Below are 21,741 nucleotides of genomic sequence, written 5' to 3'. Positions count from 1 at the left end.
CACACACACACACACACACACAAAAAAGACACACACACACATCGACTGGGATTAGGGTTGGGAGCTGTTTAAAAATAAAAGCCTGCAGAGTGCAACCTTTTGGCCTTCACCACAGACAGTTCTTTCACTACTATCAGCTCACGGTAACAGCCGTAACCTCATGATTTAAATACAACACCAGAAAAAAACTCATTTGCTTTGTGAACTTTTACTTCCATGCGATATAAATCATCACACCTGATTGGGCCAAACAAAAGGAAATGTTGAGCCAGTCAAATTAAAGTCAGAGCTTCAGCTGTGAAAGGAGCATCTCTTTGCTCAACCGACGTCAGGGGGTTCTGTTAGCCTTCACAATGTAATGGCAACCGGATCAAAGTTTAACTTGAGAAATCCAATGAAAAGATTAAGGGCCTGGCTGAAGTTGACACGAGTCATACCGTACCAAAACATAATTAAAGCCACCATGAGAGAGAGATCCTCTCCAAGACATTTAGTCTTTTTTATCTTCCTCTATAACTGTTTGTGTATGTCCCCTCTAATTCCAGTCAGGCACACAGCATCTAAAAGTATTGTTTTTGATTTGTGTTTCTTGTGCCAACAAATTCATCCTATGACCTAGCCTGGGAACAGGATGAATGTGCAAGCTCATGGTTTATTTGCCCTGGCGTATGAATCTGGTCCCCGTTTTGCACAGAGTTCCAGCGGAACTGGCCCGGGTCTGGCCAATCAGAACCATGGGGCGGGTTTAGTGTGATGACACATGTACACAGAGGCGCCCTATGGAGGCATCGGGGACCCAACGTCAGGACTCTGTAAGTCTACATCCCTCGACCCGTTGGGTCCCGTAACCCATTGATGGCCCCTGAACCGCCAGTTGACAAACACGGTAATGTTGGGGTACCTCTTTGGCGAACAGGCTCCTGGCCTCCCGCTCTGCATTCTGGGGTACCGTGGGAACCACCGTCCTCCTCTGGCGAGACACCTGGGACTCCTGACATTCAGACCATGTGCACACGGATCACACACACACACACACACACACACACACACACACACACACACACACACACACACACACACACACACACACACACACATACAGAAACACACAAACAGACACACACACACACACAGACACACATGCAGAATAACACACACACACAGACACACACATACAGAATCCCACACATAGACACACACACACAAACACATACAGAATCAGACACACAAACACACACACACACACACACACACATAGAGAATCACACATGCAGAATCACAAACACACACACACACACACAGCACAAACACACACATGCACACATACAGAATCACACACACACAAACAAACACAAGCACACACACAAACACACACACACAAACAAATAATCAAACACATTCAACATCACAAAGACACTCACACATACCAAAATCACATACGCACACACACACACACACACACACACACACACACACACACACACACACACACACACACACACACACACACACACACACACACACACACACACACACACACACACACATTAATACACACATTAATGTGCACATTAACCACCGCATGTGGATATATAGTTGAAGCTACTTTAGCGTGAGAACTGGTTTATACAAATTCCAAACAATCTATTTGTATACTGGTGATGATATATCACCCTTTCTCGATTTGCCGAGAGAGAGCTGGAGAGGGAGCAAGAGTGAGAGAGAGAAAGACAGGGAAAGAGACGATTCGGCGGACAGACGCACAGGCGGAGAGCCACAAACCCACACACACACACAACCATAGGCAGACAGGCAAAGACCCAGACAGAGGCAGACAAACACAGAAAGGCAGACAGGTAGATCGACAGACAGTAAGACGGACGGTAAGACGGAAAGAGAGAGATGGACATAGAGACACAGAGACGGAGACAGACAGAGTGAAATGAAGAGAGGGAGAGAAGAGGCCCCAACAAGAGCTGACTCAGAGGAAACAACGACGGCCAGCACATTATCCTGGTGACAGGGCGAGAGACAAGGAAGAAGGGCGAGAGAGACGGAGATAGAAGGAGAAGGAAAGAGAGAGAGAGAGAGAGAGAGCGCGGCTAGGCTGGCCTCTAAACCTAACCACATGCGTTGGACTGAACAGTATTAAATACAGGGGCCCTTGTAAGTTGGCAGCATTGCTGATGCCTGTCTGGCGTTGTGGGGGTGGCGGGGTTGATCCCGGGAGTACGATGGGAAACGTTCCATAGAGAGTGGAATCCTCCAAACCCCTCCTCCATCCTTATTGTAGAACCCATGGAGGTGGACGTAGAACTAAAACCCTGCTGGGCGAACCCTGTCTGGGCCATGTGAAGGCCCAATGTCGTACCAGCGTTGCATACTTGAAAGAGCTCAGAGAAATGGGAGGTGGAATAGGCCATGCTAGATCCATATTTATTTGCTGACTTGATAACTGTTGCTTTAAAAGCATACATCAAGATATCTGTGTGTTGCGGTTCCCTTACATTGATTCAGGCGAGATGTTAAACCCCAAATTCATCATCTTGCATCCGGAAGGTTAGCTTCTGCTTTTCTTTAGCCGCTTTCAAGTAATTAGAAGTGCATTGGGGGAGTGAATGTGGAACCAAACAAACCTTAATTCTGTCCTAAGTTAAAGTAAGGATGCTTGAGTCAACATATCGTATCAATGATTGTTTTTAATGTTATCTATTGTCTATTCAAATCATGACATTTACATTTAATGACCTCAATTCTGTACAGGGATTTGAGCTGGGCGTGTCATGACGACTGTTGTTATTATCAAGATTTCATGTTCCCCTTTCTTTGATCACCCAAACACCCCAAGAGTAGAGGTGAAGGGGGGTGAGGTGTGAGGGGTGAGTGAGGGATGGGGATGGGTAGCGTACCGAGACATCGTCGACAGGGCAAAGCAGCAGGTCTCTGTGGGGGTCGCTGTGGATCTGGGCCTTCCTCTGGAAGACCACCGCCTCGTAGTCCAGGGGCTCGATGATCTTTGGCTTCTCCTGCACGGGACGGAGGGGAGGGGAGATGGATCAACAGGGAGGAGAGATGGATCAACAGGCTGCTGGGTTGTGTGGTACATGAGGGGAGGGTTGGTCACAGTTTATGCGCAGCTTTGTTCCATGGTTTGGTAAAACATGACATTACCTGTCAGGTGAATGACACAGTAAACTTTTTCATATCACAATAAATATTATTTTTCATCACCACAATATCCTGGGGAAGGATAGTGGAGCAGAAGGGTTCTGGGTTCAAGGGTTCAAAGTTCTACCTGTCGGTAAGATGCTACCTGCTCATTAACAAGAATGGCGACAAACTGTAAGTTGTTTTGGATCAAATTATCTTTCTAAACCACTAAACAGTAAATAGTAAACTGATGATAGCAATATTTACAGATTTCAGATGTTCCAGATAATCCTTGGATTACGATTTCCCATGTAATTCTACAGTTTCCGGCTGGGAGACCGAGAAAAGCCACAACACGTCGCCACTGGTATGCCCAACAGGACTGCTTTTAACCACCACTTTGTCACTGACTTCTTTATTTCAAATGAACCTGGCATGACCAGAGACTCTCTTTGGAACAAGAGGAGAAGGGTCTTATGGGTCTTATCCTGTCTTCATCACAGGAACTGCAAGGAACACGACTACAAATTCATTGTACAGGTTTTACACGTCCCGAAATGCCGTCCAGAATCTAATCCAGTTCATGGATTATTAAATCACCCTTTAAAAATGATTTACAAACTACAACTCCCATGTGACATTGCCAGTCTGATCCGTTTAGCTAGGCTAAATAATAGAGCCTTTTCAAAGAGGCCTCCCACGTACTCTGGTACATAAAGCATAGACATAATTAGATACGTTTGGATCGTACGTCAACTCTGGCGCCATATTGGATAGGCCAAGACTGGGCTGCAAACAAAAACAAATAGTAAATGGGGGGCTGCGGCTAACTGGGAAGAAAGAAACTATGATGAAATGTTTACATTTCTCAAGGGATATGAAAACCGATTCCTTTTATATTAAGTGTTTATAATTCATAATAAATGTTATTATGTTGTTTAGTTGTTGATAATTTTTAATAATAATATATTTTTTAATTAATTTAATTACATAATAATGGGATCTCTCAAAAACGATAAACCAAGGAAAATAAGACAGATCTATGGTTAAATCGACGTGAGTTTGTACAGCTCCTGAAGACAATTAATTACTTTCCACTGTGTAAGTAACAGTTCATGTAAGCCACACTCCCTTCTTCATTTACTTATTTACAGAGCATAACCTAACAATTTAGATTTTTCCTAACTGGAAACACTTTTTTAACTCCAAATAAACCCACTCCAAGTCCATGCTTGACCTCGTAGGTAGGCATGGACTTGGCTTATTTTCCTTGATCGTAATCGGTTGAGAAATGTAGCATAGTGCTTTTTATCAGGAAAAAACGCAGCTCCCCTGCTGACTTGTTTACAAGCCAGTCTTGGCCTCTCCAATATGGTGGCACTGTTGACATACGATCCAGTGGTCAATGCGGCGTCTCCCTATGTCCCTCGCTGTTTCCCAATGTCAAGGAAGCATGCTCAACGGCCGCCCTTTTAAGGACGCTACGTCATAGAACGCCGACAAGCACTGTTCCAATGTTGAGGACACTCGAAAGCCGCGCCATTTTTGCGTCGTTTGTTTTTGAGAATTCCGAGATTTTTCAAGGATGCATGGATGCATCGCTGCATCCTAGGCTGTTTCCCAAAGTGAAGGCTGCAGCCTTGCTAGGACGCGTCCTTGCTAGTCGCGTCCTATGGAGATGAGACTAGAGTGCTAGCTCGAGTGCTTCCTAGCGTTTGTAACGTCGGACTTTGGGAACGACTTGGTAGTGTGGAAGCGCTTCCGCTTCCGCTTTTTAATACTGCGTGTCCGCTTGTAAACACATGTGCGCTTATGAATAAAACATGGCAGCAATCAAGCTGATCGATATTTATTTGACCACAACGCATTAGAATACAAACAGTTTAGAAATAAGCTGAAATCTACCAGTTCAATAGCTTTGTGCAATACCTGTTGGATAAAGAATGTAACTAATATAAATAAAGTATTCACGTTATAAATTCTAATCGGAATTGATTGAAAATTAATACATTATTTTATTCTTTATCTTTGCATACCGGTATTTGTTTATGTCCATTTTATATATGTGCGGATGGAAGCATATTCAATGTGTTTCAGTGTGGAAATAATATGTTAAATATGCAAATAATGTTTTAGATCTGCTGTGATGGGCTTGTGTCACACTTCCACATTGTGCTTTGAACTCAGTAGTCGATTATATTTTGACTTGCAGAATGCAAATTAGACCACAGACACCTAGTTCGCAGAGTTAGGTAGCCCCCCCCCAGACCCCTCTATACCACTGTGGTTCACACTGCATGAGTTGCATCCTGTATTTACCACCTCCTTATTGAAGATGCATATTATATTATGTATTCATTCTTTTTTCAAACAAAAGTGAATGTTTCTTTTGTTTTTTTTATTGTTCATCTGATTATTTTATGCACTCTGTTCAGAGAGCAGAAACATTTTCAGGAAGAGAAATTGTTAAATAAAATAGGTATACAAAACATACATAAATACCTATTTATGTAAACATAAATAGGTATACATAAATAATGTAATCTTGTGAGCGAGTAAATTGACATTGGTGACAGTGGTGTTTAACACCAGCTACGTCCATGCAAAATATAGCAACGTATCATTAAGTTGCAAAAACGTTTGAAAAGTGACGCGGGTCTTTAGGCTTGATTATTTGCATTAACATGATGAATCTATAAAAAGCAATACGGCACAAAATATTTCTGAAAACTAATACAACTTCACTTCATTCGAACGTGTACTGCTCTGCCATTTTCAAGAACCCGCCCAGTGAACGCAGAGGATTGTGGGTAGTTTTGGCTCATCTAGGATGCAGCGATGCATCCTTGAAAAATCTCGGAATTCTCCAAAACAAAGGACGCAAAAATGGCGCGGCTTTCTAGTGTCCTCAACATTGGAACAGTGCTTGTCGGCGTTCTATGACGTAGCGTCCTTAAAAGGGCGGCCGTTGAGCATGCTTCCTTGACATTGGGAAACAGCCCTAGACGAGCCAAAACTACCCACAATCCTCTGCGTTCACTGGGCGGGTTCCTGAAAATGGCAGAGCAGTACACGTTCTTTCAGATGAAGTGATGTTATATTAGCTTTCAGAAATATTTTGTGCCATATTGCTTTTTATAGATTCATCATGTTAATGCAAATAATCAAGCCTAAAGACCTGTGCCACTTTTCAAACGTTTTTGCAACTTAATGATACGTTGCTATATTTTGCATGGACGTAGCTGGTGTTAAACACCACTGTCACCAATGTCAATTTACTCGCTCACAAGATTACATTATTAATGTATACCTGTTTGTGTTGAATCGTTTTTTTTAGGGTCAGCCCAGCAAACGGAGGCTTTTATGCGCCTTGGGGTGGCGCACAAACATTTGTTTACCGGTGGAAGGGATAATGCCACTATGCAATGTTGTAAAATTAATGCACAACCGATCATTTGCAAAGTTTGTAATTTTGAATGCAAAATACATAATTGTATTTTATATGATATACTTATGTGTTCAAAGCACTGGTAGATTGTAGGCATATATGAATGAATGAATCAGATCAGTTAAATAATATATCCAAATAAATACATGTTTATCATCTCTTTCTTTGTCTTTTCCCCCCTGCATAATGGTAATCAACCGTACTGTAAATGTGATGCATGAATGAAGTTCTCAGACAATTTCACTTAGTTTTATAAAAATTGAATGGATTTTCCTTTTAATAAAGACGATTCGATCAACCGCAACAAAGCTTTTGTGACTTCCCCAAAGAGGCTCCATGCGAAGGAGACATGAACGTATTCATAACAGACAAAAGTCAAATAAATATCGATCAGCTTGATTGCTGCCATGTTTTATTCATAAGCGCACATGTGTTTACAAGCGGACACGCAATATTAAAAAGTGGAAGCGGAAGCGCTTACACACTACCAAGTCGTTCCAAAGTCTGAACGTTACAAACGCTAGGAAGCACTCGAGCTAGCGCTCTATTCTCATCTCCATAGGACGCGACTAGCAAGGACGCGTCCTAGCAAGGCTGCAGCCTTCACTTTGGGAAACAGCCCCTATGTTCTTATAAAAGCAGCAGGCCCATAATTAGTGTGATGAGTGACACCTGTGATTGTCCTACGATGACGCCGGTGAAAAGGGTCCATGGCTCAAATGATTACTGTACAGTACAGCCAATGTTTGGCTTTCGCAGGTACTGCCTTCGATTTCAGCACTTATTACTGTCTATTCACACACACTGAGTTAAGCTGTGATGCAGTTATTCAATCAATGAGAGGTGCTGTTGGGTCTTTGTAAATTGGTCCCTGACATTTTAAAGAGTTAAACATGCTCCCTCTGTCACACAAGTTCACTTCAAGTTCACGCACAAAAACAAAGAGTGACATTTTCTAAAAAGAAGCAACAAAATAATTTCCGGAAAAACAAAATGTCCCGAGAAAGAGAAAGATAGAGACCAAGAGAAGAAAGAGATGTGGAAGAAAGCTCAGCCAAATGGATGGATCATGACAGGAGCTAATCAAATCATTTTGGATGAGCCGATGGCAGCAGAGACTGTGTGTAGTCAATAATACTATAATAACTTGATGTGGCCGATGCAGGGAACCAAGCTTCTTACAATTCAATTGCATTCATTCTTATGAGAGGAGTGGTGCTGGCGGAGTCTCCAAAACGTTCAAATAAACTAAGACATTATAACAATCATAGGTTAATTCTAGTTTTACATCTTAATACTATTACATAGCTAATATCTGGCAGCGCATTGAACAAAACCTATGTCGTTAGTATTCACCAATCAAGAGGTGGATAACGGGGCATTTTGTGTTGAAAGTAACGGCCAAGTCCCCATTTGGTCCTCAAGGTGCCATAAAGAGGTAATCGTTTCAATATGGGCCAGGGGAACGCCAACGAGTCTGAAACCAAGGAGGCACAGCTCAACAGGTCCCGTTTTATGTTGGCCGAACAGGCTATGAGTGGGTCTGTATGTACTTGCAGTACACGTGTGTGTATGTGTAGGTGTATGTGTGTATGTATGTGTGTGTATGTGTGCGTTTGTGTGTGTGCGTGCGTGCATGCATTCGTGGGTGCTATGCGTACGTGTGTGTGTGTTTGTGCCGGGGGGGTAGGGAGGTGATAATTAATTCTTAAGAAAGTTGCGATGCCTTCAAGCCGGAGATAAGCTGGGAAGCTGGCAGGCTAATCCTGTAAGTGTGGCAGCCCCCTCGTTGACATGGGGCGCCCTTGCGGGGCCTGGGGAGGCCATGCATTGTGGGGAACCACCTTGTGGGGAGAGCTGATGTGCTGGCCTTAGCAGAACGCACTCTCAGCCAAACACGCCAGCCCGAACCCCTGGTACACTCTTCATGGGCGGGATAATTGAGGAAGGACTCAGGTGTGCACCTCGCAGCCAAATGGTACTATGTATTGATCTCCTGTGTCAAACGTTACAAGGATTCAATCCCTTATGTCAAAAGGTAGCAACTAAGGTTGATTGGCTACAGGTAGACACAGAGGTAGTCATCCTCAATCAAGATGGGCCTATCCTATCCCCTGCATGCAGCAAACCATAAAAGCCTAGAAAACCATTACAAATAATCTGTGTGTGTGATAGAGATACACGATACACAGAGAGAGACCCCTTCGACCCCTCACGCACACACACCCCCTTTCAGTGCATGTTTATGTGTGTTGTTGTGTAAGAACATCCGTGGGAGTGTGTTCCACCTGGTCCTCATTCATAATTCCATTACGTGTGTGTGTGTGTGTGTCTGTGTCTGTGTCTGTGTCTGTGTGTGTGTGTGTGTGTGTGTGTGTGTGTGTGTGTGTGTGTGTGTGTGTGTGTGTGTGTGTGTGTGTGTGTGTGCGTGCGCGCGCGCACGCGTGTGTGTGCGTGTGTGTGCGTGTGTGTGTGACGTGTGTGTGACGTGTGTGTGGGTGTGTGTGTGGAGCGCGAAGCAGTCCAGTTGTGCTTAAGACCCTCTGTTATGCTTGTGTTGCCTCAGTGGAAATCATGGTTCGAGATGTAGGGACAGAGAGAGAGAGAGAGAGAGAGAGAGAGAGAGAGAGAGAGAGAGAGAGAGAGAGAGAGAGGGCGGTATCATATCATATCATATCGTTTTCTGTTCTAACAGCTAAAACAAACCCCTCACCAATAGGTACTCTCCTGTATCTGTGTAATGACACTATGAATGGTATTGGAAGGGAGAATATATTCACTGCATCTTTAGTAACAAAAGGCATATCCAGAGACCTGTACCAAATGGCTAGCCGGTGAGCAGTCCATGCTAATTCAGAGCTAGTGACAGCATTGAAATGTTATATTCAATTGATGGAGGCTTTAGTTTGATCATAGCCTCAGATAAATGTCATTAAAGAGCAAATAGCTCCTCACTCTCCTAAAAAACACCTTGAAGGTACTTATTGTCTGTTGTACGTCCTGGCACTTCTTAGCATTGTGTGGCATCTTATCCTAGCTATCCTGTTGTATACAGGGAATGGGTTAAGCTAGCAATTATTAGTGCTTGGTGCACTTGTTTCTATGAACATCCTTACTGTACCGAAAGCAATATATTATTTCTCTTTCTTCTGAAAATTTTGATTTGGATAAAACGTCTGCTAAATGCAACTATTTGGTTGTAACTATTTTGACTCTTGCAGGTAATCTATGAACTTGGAGGATCAAAGCCAGCATCTTTACGGCTGGGAGTCAACCAACCCTAACCATTACAGCATACAGCATATGCCCCCCATACATACAAATGTAAGCATGGGGGGGCCGAATTGGAATTGAACTCTGTGAACCTTGACGATGTTAATACTGTGCTCCAACAGCTGAGCTCAACATGACAACCACATTCAATACTGATGTTTTCAACATTCAAGAGAGCGAGAGGGAGGGAGAGAGAGAGAGAAGAGAGAGAGAGAGAGAGAGAGAGAGAGAGAGAGAGAGAGAGAGAGAGAGAGAGAGAGAGAGAGAGAGAGAGAGAGAGAGAGAGAGAGAGAGAGAGAACCAAAAAAATGATATAGAGAATAGAGAAGCACTGACTGAGGCTGTCTCGTGAGTTCCGGTTATGCAGGAAATGGAATAAAAAAAAAGGTCACAAGCCAGTGCAATCCAAGCCAGACAGGGAGAGAGACAAACCGACAGGGAGCTAGAGAGATAAACCGAAAGGGAGTTAGAGAGACAAACCGACAGGGAGTTAGAGAGACAAACCGACAGGGAGTCAGAGAGACAAACCGACAGGGAGTCAGAGAGACAAACCGACAGGGAGTCAGAGAGACAAACCGACAGGGAGTCAGAGAGAGAGAAAGAGAGACATCTCTACTTGTTATGTTTAGATCCTATTTTCCAGGGTATCCTATTTTAGTATTTGGTACTTCAGTAATGTAAATGTTTTCCCATGCCAATAAACCTCTTTCAATTGACCTGAAATAAGAGATACAGAGAGAGAGAAACAGAGAGAGGGATACAGCGAGAGAGTGTGTCTGTGAGACAGAGAGAGAGAGAGAGAGAGAGAGAGAAAGAGACAGAGACAGAGACAGAGACAGAGACAGAGAGAGAGAGACAGAGACAGAGAGAGAGAGAGAGAGAGAGAGAGAGAGAGAGAGAGAGAGAGAGAGAGAGAGAGAGAGAGAGAGAGAGAGAGAGAGAGAGAGAGAGAGAAACGGAGAGAGGAAATGACGTGGAGGGCATGGCCTTTCTCTCTAAAGTCATGCTGTATCATTGCAATAATCTCACCTGCATGGCACGACTTTCAATAACCAACTTCCTGCCCCAACCACCTTTCCCTACATGACCCCTCACTGCTGATCGTAACCTCATCATGACCCCCTCACAACCTCATCCTGACCTCACAATGTGCGTCTGGCAGGAGGGAGGGAGGGATTGAGGAAGGGAGGGAGGGGCATGCTAGGAGGTTGATGTCTTTCCCAGATGTGTGTGCCCTGTTTTTGTTCCCACCATGGGGAGGGGAGCGCAAGCCACACTACATAAGACCCCTGACTGCGACAGAGCACACACATGAAATAAGTAAAGAAACTGACACCAACACACACACACACACGCACACACACACGCACACACACACACACACGCACACACACACACGCACACACACACACACACACACACACAGTCGGACGATTGATGAGCATTTGCACATGTGCATAAGACCAATCGAAGTAACACACACAACTATGCTATGCACACACACAGACGCACAAAAATGGGCACCCATCCAGTGTCCTCAGTCTAACCCCACAAACTGCAACTTTTTGCAGTTTGTGACACCTTGCCTCGAACAGGCCCATTAGATTAGCAATCAAAGCTTTCATTTTGCCTTTGCAGATGAAGACCAAAAGTTATTCCTGCACAGTGATGTGCCAGACATGTTGCATCCTCTTCGGTTGGAAACTTCTTTCAACCTCTTTTCCCATAATCTCAGTACCTCGGAAATTGGACTGAACAACCCACAATGGACAAGCAGTAGCGAGGCATAGATAAAGACAAGACAACCGAGGAGGTTTAACTTAAAACGTGAACTACCATGTGTACTACTGGTTACAGAATAACAACAGTGTGAGGATCCACTATTTAAGATGGATGCTTCCTTCACACACGCAAAACAAAGTGACATCCATACCGGGGGACACCCAGACACAATGAGGACCCACACGGTTCACGATTGACCTCCATTCACACAGAAACCTACATTCACATCCATTTGAGGACGTATGGCCGCTACATGCCGGAGGGAATCCCCATGTGAGAGAGACACAGGGTTCGCAACCTCTACAACACACAGGGCTTGTTCTCTGTTACCATGCCGACCATTACCCAAGGGATTAGTGGCCAGAAGAGCACGCACATGAAGACACACGCACATAAACACACAAACGCACACACGCACACGAAAACACACGCACACACACGTACACAAATGCGTGTTTATCACAAGATTGTGATGCTGGTAACTCCTTCTTTGGCCCATTATGCAATATGATGATCATAAGACTCCAAGGATGACTTGCTAAGGCAGAACATTCCGCCAAAATTATTTGGAAAGTTCCACCATTGTTTTTCCTAGTTTATGGGTTGAATTAAGTAATGTGGGGCAATTATGCAGAATGGTAATTATGCAGAATGGACAGAGTTGAGATGTGAGCTCTGATGCCATAGGCGTTAGTAATAACAAAGGATATGACAATTATTGAAAAAAATTCAATCCAGTGATGCCAGTGGTCATGACAACACCGGAAGTAGTAGCAAAACGTCATCGCTGTACACGTTGGCACCGTCAAGGAGAACACGCTCCTGCACATGACCGTTTTGAAGCCCACAATTGCTTAATGGGCATTTCCGCTGTAAACGCGTATTAACGAATGCAGCCTAGACAAATCTCCCCATTATCAGTCTGTTAAAACTATTACACGGTCCTACCATTGTTAATAATATGCAACAAAGGAAGTCAAAATCAATATGCAGCATCAATTTGTGCATTGATTTTGCAAGTATTTTCCAGCATGCCAAATCCAGCAGAAAGCTCCAGCAAGTAAATGACAGAATCCGCGGTGCAGCTGTCCGGTTGGCATGTGCGCTGCTCTCTTTTTTCCACCAGCACACACAAAAGGAGAACACGCACTGGAAACACCATGTGAGCCTGGTAGACAATGTCACACCGCAGAGCACACACTCAAGTCGGCTTCAGTACGAGAGCTGGGTCACTAAGGATACAATTCGCCAACACGTAATAAACACAGGTAGGCAGTAGTGATGTGTACAACACACGTTTTAGGGCAATTCATTCTTGACCGTTTGCGGTGGCGCATTGGGGGCACATCGGTGGAAAACGTTACCGGGGCACATTCTGAAGAGAGCCGGAGGGAAGTTACGACCGCCACGCTCTATTAAAAACGGGGTCAAAGTAGGCTAGAAAAAAATGAAATACTCTTTCAAGGAAATTAAAAACGTGGGAAATCCATGTAACCGTCCATTGTGGGGTCTGCCCCGCGTCTGGCCAAACGGTGGTCTCCATAAGGCGAGATAGCGCACATTATCACCAACCAGTCCCTGTATTACTCACCACTATCACGGACGTCCTAACCGCCTCTGACACACTCTGCCGGACCTCCGCCGCCGTGCCCGGCTTGCTGAGCCGCTTGGTGAATTTCCGTACCTCGGACATTGTTCGTGTAGCCTTGTCTTGAAACAAAAAAATACCCTATTCCTGTGTCCAGTGTGGTGAGTAGGGACATGCCGCGGTGCACGAGCGCTACAGTGACAGCCAGATGTGGGGCTTTCCTCCTGCTGCCAGATGCAAAGTGGTGCTGGTGGTGGAGGCTGTTGGCTGGAGGAGGAGGTGGTGGTGGAGGAGGAGGAGGAGGAGCTGAACCGGTAGCCGCCACAGCCAGTGGTTCTCTTGTTTAAGGCGGGGCTTCTTCTGCTTCTGTGAGATGAGCGGAGAGGCGCGAGCCCCCCGGCATCTCATTGCGCGAGCCGTTTACTGGTAGATGGTCATGTTGTCGCCTGACGCCCTCTTGTGGACCGGGAAGGGACGGAGAGTTACATTGATGACATTATTATCTAAATACATTTAGGTAAGGATAAAAATGAATTGAAATGTTTTATTTTGTATGATAATGTTTTTATTACAGATACGGATAATAATCAAATTAATGACAAATTATTTAGATTATATTTAGTGTTTTCTACAGTTTGCCTACGTAGTAGCATATCAAATGAATTGAACTAATGGGTTATAGGCTAAATATTTTAGTGGGACGCCATTGCAGACGTAAATGGGGTGCCACACATGATGGACCTATAAAGGCGCAAATTGACTGGCTACGCATTTCATTCAAATAAATGCTGCCACCTACCGGTCACTAACGAAGACACATTCCCCGTTGAACCCCCCCCCACCCCCCCCCCCCCCGGATACAATGGCCTGTAATTAATCATATTTGGCTGTTTAAGATTTTATTAAGGTAAACCTAAATATAAAAAAATAATATATAATACAATATTCAAATAAAAGAAACATGACAAAATAGAAATGACACTATCATGTATTCGGACGGGGGATTAGCTCAGATGGTAGAGCGCTCGCTTAGCATGCGAGAAGTAGCGGGATCGATGCCCGCATCCTCCAATCTTTTTTTTTTTTTTTTTGTATGCAGACAGAGCTATGTCCATTAATTCGACTATTTTTATGGTGTTTCCAGTTCAGTTTCATCTTCACCAAAAAAGAGACCCGCCAACCATTGTACCCAGAACGACAAGAACAATATCGTATACATGATTCTTTTTTTTTAACTTAACAGTTAACTATTGTTATGTTTACTTGTTTAACTTTTAATCGTTATCTACATTACGTTCAACTCCTGTGTTTCGGTTTTAGTTTATTTTGCGATTGTTTTCCTTTTAGTTTTTAGTTTAGTTTTAGTTTGCTAGATAGCAAGCTGTTGAAAAAGAATTAGAAATATAACAATATATAATAATATAACGTCTATTGATAAGCACACAACTTCTTCAACTTCTTTCTCCAAAGCATATACCGGAAAAATCTTTGAAATTCTGAGGAAATTAAACATTTTTAGTCAAGAACACTAACGGAAGAAATATAAACATGACAAGAGTTAATTATGAAGGAAAAATGGTTAACAGAGATGTTCCCCTTACTTAGTGCCTTGCTGTGTCTTGGCAGACAGATTCTTGGAAACGAATGAGCCGGAATGTTGAATGCCTGATGAATTTCAGGTGCTATTCAATGTTGTGTTTCTTAAATGAGTGGCGATTACAGCATGTCATGGTCAGCTTATTCATAATGCTCTAATCAGGATTCGAACTTTCAACCTAAGGATCACCAGTACACGACAATATCCTGTTGAACCACGGACATTCCTGAACTGCATGAAGCCTCAGTCATTCACATTATGAAAATGTCGATTGATAAGCACACATCAAGAAAACTCCAAGCACTGTTAATGGTATCCACCTAAAGATAGCCGTATATTATAGAATAACAAAATGATCATATGGTAAAATGGGTTGAGACTGTGGACGTTTGGCTTTTCTACGAAATTGTGGGAAAAGTAAAAAAAATTAGAGCAGAAGACCAGGGTTAAAAAGATGCATCTGATTTTAGAGATAAATATGATGAAAGAATTTTGATTCCAGGTCAAACTCGTAAGGAGAAATAAGGCTAGTTCATAATTTTTTTAAATAGCTCCAGGACGGATATATATATATGTCGGCCTAGGCCGAATCAATTGTGTTTTAATATCTTTAGCATTGATATTATTGCAATCCATTCTTTTTGTAGGCTACTCTGCTGTTGGCCTTAATGGGGAGATATTTTAACCCTTTTTAACCCCATTTTCCTGCGACATTCCTAAGTCTCCCCTGCGTCATAGCACGTTTCAGCACCTTGTCAGTGGACAGGTAAAATCCTACGAACATCGTGAGTGAAGCGAATGCACGTTCAGTATCGTGGGAATGATCGAAAGAGCGAAGATCCATCGTTTTCGGGAAACTGGGCCCTGGTAAATCTGGTGAGGAGAAATAAGCCTAATTCATGATTTTTTACAATAGCGCCACCTTTGGATGCAGTATCACAAATTTGGGTTTATCGGTAACCATACCTGAACATTTCAAGAGTTTTTGACTTAAGGTATTGGCTGCAGTATGACTTTTACAGAATTTGAGGGGGAAAAAAAAATACGTTACAGAAACAATAGGGGCCAAGCAGCGTTGCTGCTCAGACCCCTAAATACAACAAAATATTGCACGAGGTTTGACAACGAAACAATATGTCTGACCTTTTATTTGACGAAAAAACACAGTATGTACAAAAGACAACATTAATATAAAGGGACATAGCCAAGTAAGACGTTAGCTTTGTGTGATCTCTATCCAGCATGCTCATGAAATTCCTTCAGCGCCCACTTCTTGACGTTGATCTCTCCCTGCAGCCTGGCGTACTCGTCAGCCAGCGCCTCAAACTCCGTCCCCAGCATCTCAAACGACGCCAGCTTGGACCCGACAGACTGCTTCTCCAGCTGACGGTCCTTCAGCTCAGACTCCAGCAGATCTCTGCCATGGAGAGGCGGGCAGGGGGGAGGGAGTTGACATTGGAGCAGGCTAGGGGGACGTCCCTTCCTAAACCCTTACCGTTTCAGGGGTAATTATTTCTAACGATGATTAACGTTTAGCGATGGGATGACATGAAAATATGATGCCACGATTATCCTGGCCCAAATAATCAAAATCGTAAAATTTTATAGCGATGATGGAATTTCGTGTTTATCACACTATTGGGAGGTTTATAAACCTTCTGAACTAGGACAGAGGACTCCTTAAAAGTTAAACGCAACTTTCTAGAAGGAAACGCCTAGGACTTTGTATAGGAGGACTAAACAAGCGATAGTATACTATACTATAGTGACTTGCCTTATTTTTTTGTGTGCTGCTATGGTGTCGGCTGTGTAGGTGTCCAGCCCAATCTCCACTGACTCCATCCTGGAGGAGACATAATGTGTTTGTGTTCAGTGCACTAAAAGATAGTTACTCCACCCAGCCATCATCTCACAATATGGATTAGAATCCATCACACAATTGAGAACCACATTATCCCAAATTAGGGATCATTGACTTGAACTTCCAATTTAAAGTATATTTTTCTGAAAGCCTAATATTATGGTATTTAAGAGGAGATATACAACTGACACTGCTGATAAGACAGTTTACCTGATTTTCTGCATCACCAGTTCACACTTGGCCTCCAAGTATTCCAGCTTCTTGTGGTCCAGTTGAGTCTGGATCGTCAGTCTGTGGTCCAGGATGAGCGACTGGAGGAGCTGGATGCACTTGCTCAGCTCCTAGTGAAGCAAGCCATTTGGAAAGACCACCATGAGGCATCTTAAAAGAGACATGATGTTTCACAAGGAGCGATGAACAACACTTTTGTGAAAAGCTTAAATCAAATATAAACGGGTGTCTAGTCTTAATGCATATACTGTTAAAACAAGAACAAGCAAGATAGGTTTCACAGTATTAGTAATCATTTGTGGTTTGTTTTGATTGGTGCAATAGTATTCAGTTGTCAAACATTTCACCAATCTGCAACTGCACCCACCACTGTTTCACCATAGGTTGTGCAGTTGCTGGGGTTAGATTCAAGTGAGTGTTTAAGTACATTTAAAATATCTATCCAACACACAATTTTTAATGTGTAAAAAAACTAAAAGCATACATTTTAAAAGCTCTAAATAAAAAAATTGAAATTAAAAACAAACAATGAAACCCACGAGGACGTAGAGCTGGGTCTGTCGCTGGAGCAGAACGGCGTTCTCACGGCAAACCTCGTTCAGGCTCTCTGCCCGCTTCTTCTCTCTGTCCAGCTGGCCCGACAGGTGGGCCAGCTTGATGTTCTTCAGACCGTCACTCTCGCTTTCTGGTGATGAAGGGACACAGCGGCCATGACACCTCCATGGGGTATTTACAAAAGCTATTGTGTCCACTTATAATTAAAAAGGAGAAGGAAAGATATTGGGTGGCTGTCTGATAGTCTAGTCTATAGCGGTTAGGTTGTTTGACACAAAGATTCTGGGTACGAACAACTTGGGCAAGATCCCCTAATTCCTACCTTCTCATCAATGACTTACTGGAAGTTGCTTATAATAAATAGCAATAAAAGAAAGACATTTCAGCGTTTGTTTTCTTTCTAGAAGACGTGGTTGTTGTGGCGTGAATGTACCCCAGTCAGGCTGGTAGTAGGACAGCAGACTGAAGCACTTTGTCTTCAGATGTCTCTCCAGTTCCTTTGGCAAACTCTGCTTCATTCTTTGCACAATCTGCGGAAAAGTAGTCCAAAACAGATATACACAAACCTTGATGAATGCAAGTCTTGTAGTATTTCATGCAGGGTAAATTAAGAAAAACCATCGATAGATGCATTTGAAATCATATGTCAGTCCCGGATAACATGAGTGATTGAATCCCCAACAGAAGTCCCCTTCCTCCTCCCATAATGCACCTCTGCATTAATCTACCGTATATAAATGATCAGATTACAACACACCTTCTCTGTGGGCAGGAGCTCCAGCACCTGCTGAGGATCCAGCCCCAGTAGAGAGGGCCGGTCCGTGCCCGTTTGGGGGGTGGTGGTGGTCGTGGTGGTGGTGGCGGTACTGAGGTCTAGTTGACGAACACACTGAGCCACTAGAAGACACCTTTCCAATGTGGCAAAGAACTAGCAACACGGATACAGAACATCAGAAAGGAACAGAGGAGACCTCATTACCATGTTAATGTCATGAAAAATATATTTTTGTGAGAGCTCAGACCCGTGTACCTGAATGGGATCGATATCCCATTATAAAAAACAGGAAATTCCTACTGTTTTTCAACAACAAATTAAAAAACAAACAAATTTTAGCACACACATACTAACAAAATTGTAAAAGCAAAACAGAAATACGGTATTACACGCGTTTTTGTGTGTGTGTGTGTGTGTGTGTGTGTGTGTGTGTGTGTGTGTGTGTGTGTGTGTGTGTGTGTGTGTGTGTGTGTGTGTGTGTGTGTGTGTGTGTGTGTGTGTGTGTGTGTGTGTGTGTGTGTGTGTGTGTGTGTGTGTATATACGTACATATCAGTGGAGGCTTCTCCAGTGAGGAGAGGCAGGAAGATCCTCCTTAACATCTTTAGAATAAAAAATGTAGATTGCCCAGACTACTAATGAATTAATGCTTTTAAATATGACTACCGTACTTTAATGCCTTTGTATGTAATGTTTGTTTCCCTCAGTAAAGGGACCTTAGCATCCCCTATCACCTATTGACAATTACTTCAGAGAGGACGTTCCTCCCTCAGCCTACATTGACTCCCATTAATTTCACCGAAAGTGTTGGCGGCCGGTGAATAACACTGGGTTCAATGGGAGAGAGGAGGAAAGTCCTCCTGTTAGTTGGTGTGACTAGCTAAGGGATCTGGATCCTGCCACCCCTCCCTCCAAGCTGCTCCACAGCCAGGGCTCCTGCTTATTGGTTCATAGCGCATGGCTGCGCTATGAACCAATAAGCAGGAGCCCTGGCTGTGGAGCAGCTTGGAGGGAGGGGTTATCCCCTCAAGTCTAGTGGTGTGTTGCTGAACCTTTGGACGCCAGCCTTCCGAGTTGCACTTTCCGGTCTCTGAGCATTTATAGCGGTCCTGTTCGTCTTTGTGATTGTTTCATGAAATTGGCTAGTCGTTGTTTATTGTTAGCTACATTAGTCTCTTTAGCAAACCAGCCCGAAAACAAACAACATAACTTTACATTGTATTGCACGCACAGCAAGACCATGTAATGTATAAATTGGTGACCGGATTAAGTAGCAATGTAATCAAGTGTCTAAGAGCATTAAAATGACCTACGTGGTACAAAAAAATAAATAAAAATCTCTTCACGGGCGCAGCCATTTTGTTGAGAGCGTCATCACTGCTCTCGGTCTACTCTCAGATTTCCGAAAGATGAAGACAAAAAGTGGGCGTGCCTCAGAGAAACGCCGCAAAAAAGATGGGAGATATTCGACTTTCGACTGAGGGCAAAAATGGTAGAGGGCAAAATTAGGCCCAATGCTAGGCCCAGATTATTTTATTCAGTTTTACAAATCAAGAGAAGGCCTGATTTGACTAATTGGCTTTGCATCCTTTCCTTCTGCCCTTGTTGTCCAAGACATGCTGCCCACCAGCTTTCAAAGTACAATGCTGCCACTGGTGGATTTGTATAAATTCACATAATTATCCCTACCTGCTATTTTGTAGTTCCCCAAAACGCCCTGAAACAACATTCTTATGCCACCATACGCCACTAACAGTGCAAGCAGGGCAATGGCAACCATGCACGCAGTCCTTCCTCCCTCACTTTAAAAACCACCAGCCGCCACTGGTGTGTGTGTGTGTGTGTGTGTGTGTGTGTGTGTGTGTGTGTGTGTGTGTGTGTGTGTGTGTGTGTGTGTGTGTGTGTGTGTGTGTGTGTGTGTGTGTGTGTGTGTGTCCCATACCATGGTGACGTCGGGGGGCAGAGTGGTGCGATGCTTCTTCACGTGGTGGTCCTGCATCATCTCCTGCAGCGTGCGATGCAGGCTTTCCACCTGCAGCCAGCGACGCCTCTGGTTCTGCAGCTTCTGCTCTGCCTTGGATCAGGAAACAACCGTTTTAATGGCCAAGCACACTCACACATTCAAGGAATTAATCTCTGCTTTTTCCAGGCAATCCCAGATAATAAAAATGTCTGCGTTTTAAAACTGCAATAAAAAAATATATCTTTAGATAACAATATTTACATGCGGTTAATAGTAAACGTATCTTACCTTCTCAAGATCCGTCTTGAGTGGGGCCGAAAGTCCGGTTTGGTCAACGTGCTGTGACAAGGTTGCCAGGAGTTTACAAAGCTTGGGGTTCTGAATCAAGTCCTCCTCAGTGAGGTCGCACAACGGGAAGGACGCCAGCACTAGGGTCGGGGAGAAACCAAACCACCCCCACAACTCGTTACAATGGACTACACCTGAAACACGTTGCAAACAGGCTGTCTGTCTGTCGGTCTACCTGCATTTAATTGAAGTGGAAACGTACCTTCTTGATGCAAGTTGTCTCCCTTCCCAAGTGAAGATTCACTAACAGTCTCAGCAGAAGACATCATCAGATCAATAAAATCACGAATTTACGTGAGTTGTACTGCCGCTCTATTACAACCAATGATAAACGTCTCGTACTAATAACGATGACACATTCGACGACTGTAGATTACGAAGTAACCATTCGAGTTGTTTATGTCTGTAAATGGACTTCCTGATTCAAGCTCAAGTCGCGCGCGTCTTCAACAAGCTTTGCTATTGGTTGAGTGGCCGTTTCCTCCTTCTATATCTTTTTTTTGGCTGTTCCAAACTATTAGTGGTGAATGACTGCCCCCATCTGGTCGTCTTACCACCCTACACCTGTAGACAACTGCATCAGGAAGTATGGTCAAATATATATTTTTTATTACACCTTACTTCCTTAATATACGCACATAATATAGCCTACATACTTATATAATTTATATATTCTGTTTGGAACTGAACAGGAAAATTATAGAGCATTTATGGTGGACATAAAAAACCTGCAATGCATTATTAATGGACTGTTATCCATGTGTGAGGCATTCATTGAATACAATAAAGGTGACCTTTTTTCACAGAGGTGTTGCTCTAAATAAAAATAAAAACGGTTCTGCTCTTTGTACGTACCAGGGAACAGGTAGTAGGCTAAACTAGTGAAGGTATAAGACATTGACCCTGGGCCATGGACCATGTGCCCTGGTACACAAAGGTAGAAGACTCATAATTAGTATTATAACAACAGCTTTGCTGGCCTTATATGACTATCCTACAGGGCCACACAGAATAAACATGCATATGCATACTTTCAATGCAACTATTTACATTAAACACAAGAAGAAAAGCTATAAATAATGCAACTAACATTAGTCCCTGTTTTCATATGAAATATAGTGCGGCGCAAATATAGAATGAAACAGTTGCACATTTGCTTATTTCTGCCCCTA

General features: G+C 43.4%; 2 protein-coding genes and 1 non-coding gene across 3 annotated transcripts in view; 1 reads left to right on the top strand and 2 right to left on the bottom strand.

Moving 5' to 3' along the window:
- dock11 (dedicator of cytokinesis 11) overlaps positions 1–13,532 on the bottom strand; it is a 79,828-nt gene extending 66,296 nt beyond the window's left edge. The window contains exons 1-3 of the mRNA XM_056576065.1: positions 13,245–13,532; positions 2,910–3,026; positions 902–991 (exon numbers count right to left, since the gene is read on the bottom strand). Coding sequence (XP_056432040.1) covers positions 902–991; positions 2,910–3,026; positions 13,245–13,346 — 309 coding nt within the window. The 5' untranslated portion in view covers positions 13,347–13,532. The remainder of the gene's footprint in view (positions 1–901; positions 992–2,909; positions 3,027–13,244) is intronic.
- Positions 13,533–14,239: 707 nt separating this feature from the next.
- trnaa-agc (transfer RNA alanine (anticodon AGC)) lies at positions 14,240–14,312 on the top strand. The gene has a single exon. It is a non-coding gene; the product is annotated as a tRNA-Ala (tRNA).
- A 1,631-nt stretch (positions 14,313–15,943) lies between these two features.
- LOC130370332 (HAUS augmin-like complex subunit 4) lies at positions 15,944–20,998 on the bottom strand. Its single transcript, XM_056576073.1, has 9 exons — positions 20,772–20,998; positions 20,510–20,649; positions 20,201–20,332; positions 18,243–18,413; positions 17,919–18,015; positions 17,470–17,615; positions 16,910–17,040; positions 16,613–16,681; positions 15,944–16,255 (listed from the first exon to the last, which is right to left on the bottom strand). Exons 1-9 carry the CDS (start codon positions 20,836–20,838, stop codon positions 16,072–16,074), a joined length of 1,137 nt encoding a protein of 378 aa, XP_056432048.1. The 5' UTR covers positions 20,839–20,998; the 3' UTR covers positions 15,944–16,071.
- Positions 20,999–21,741: the final 743 nt, after the last annotated feature.

Source organism: Gadus chalcogrammus, chromosome 17, assembly GCF_026213295.1.
Source record: "Gadus chalcogrammus isolate NIFS_2021 chromosome 17, NIFS_Gcha_1.0, whole genome shotgun sequence".
NCBI lineage: Eukaryota > Metazoa > Chordata > Actinopteri > Gadiformes > Gadidae > Gadus > Gadus chalcogrammus.
This window is presented reverse-complemented; position numbering and strand designations above follow the sequence as displayed.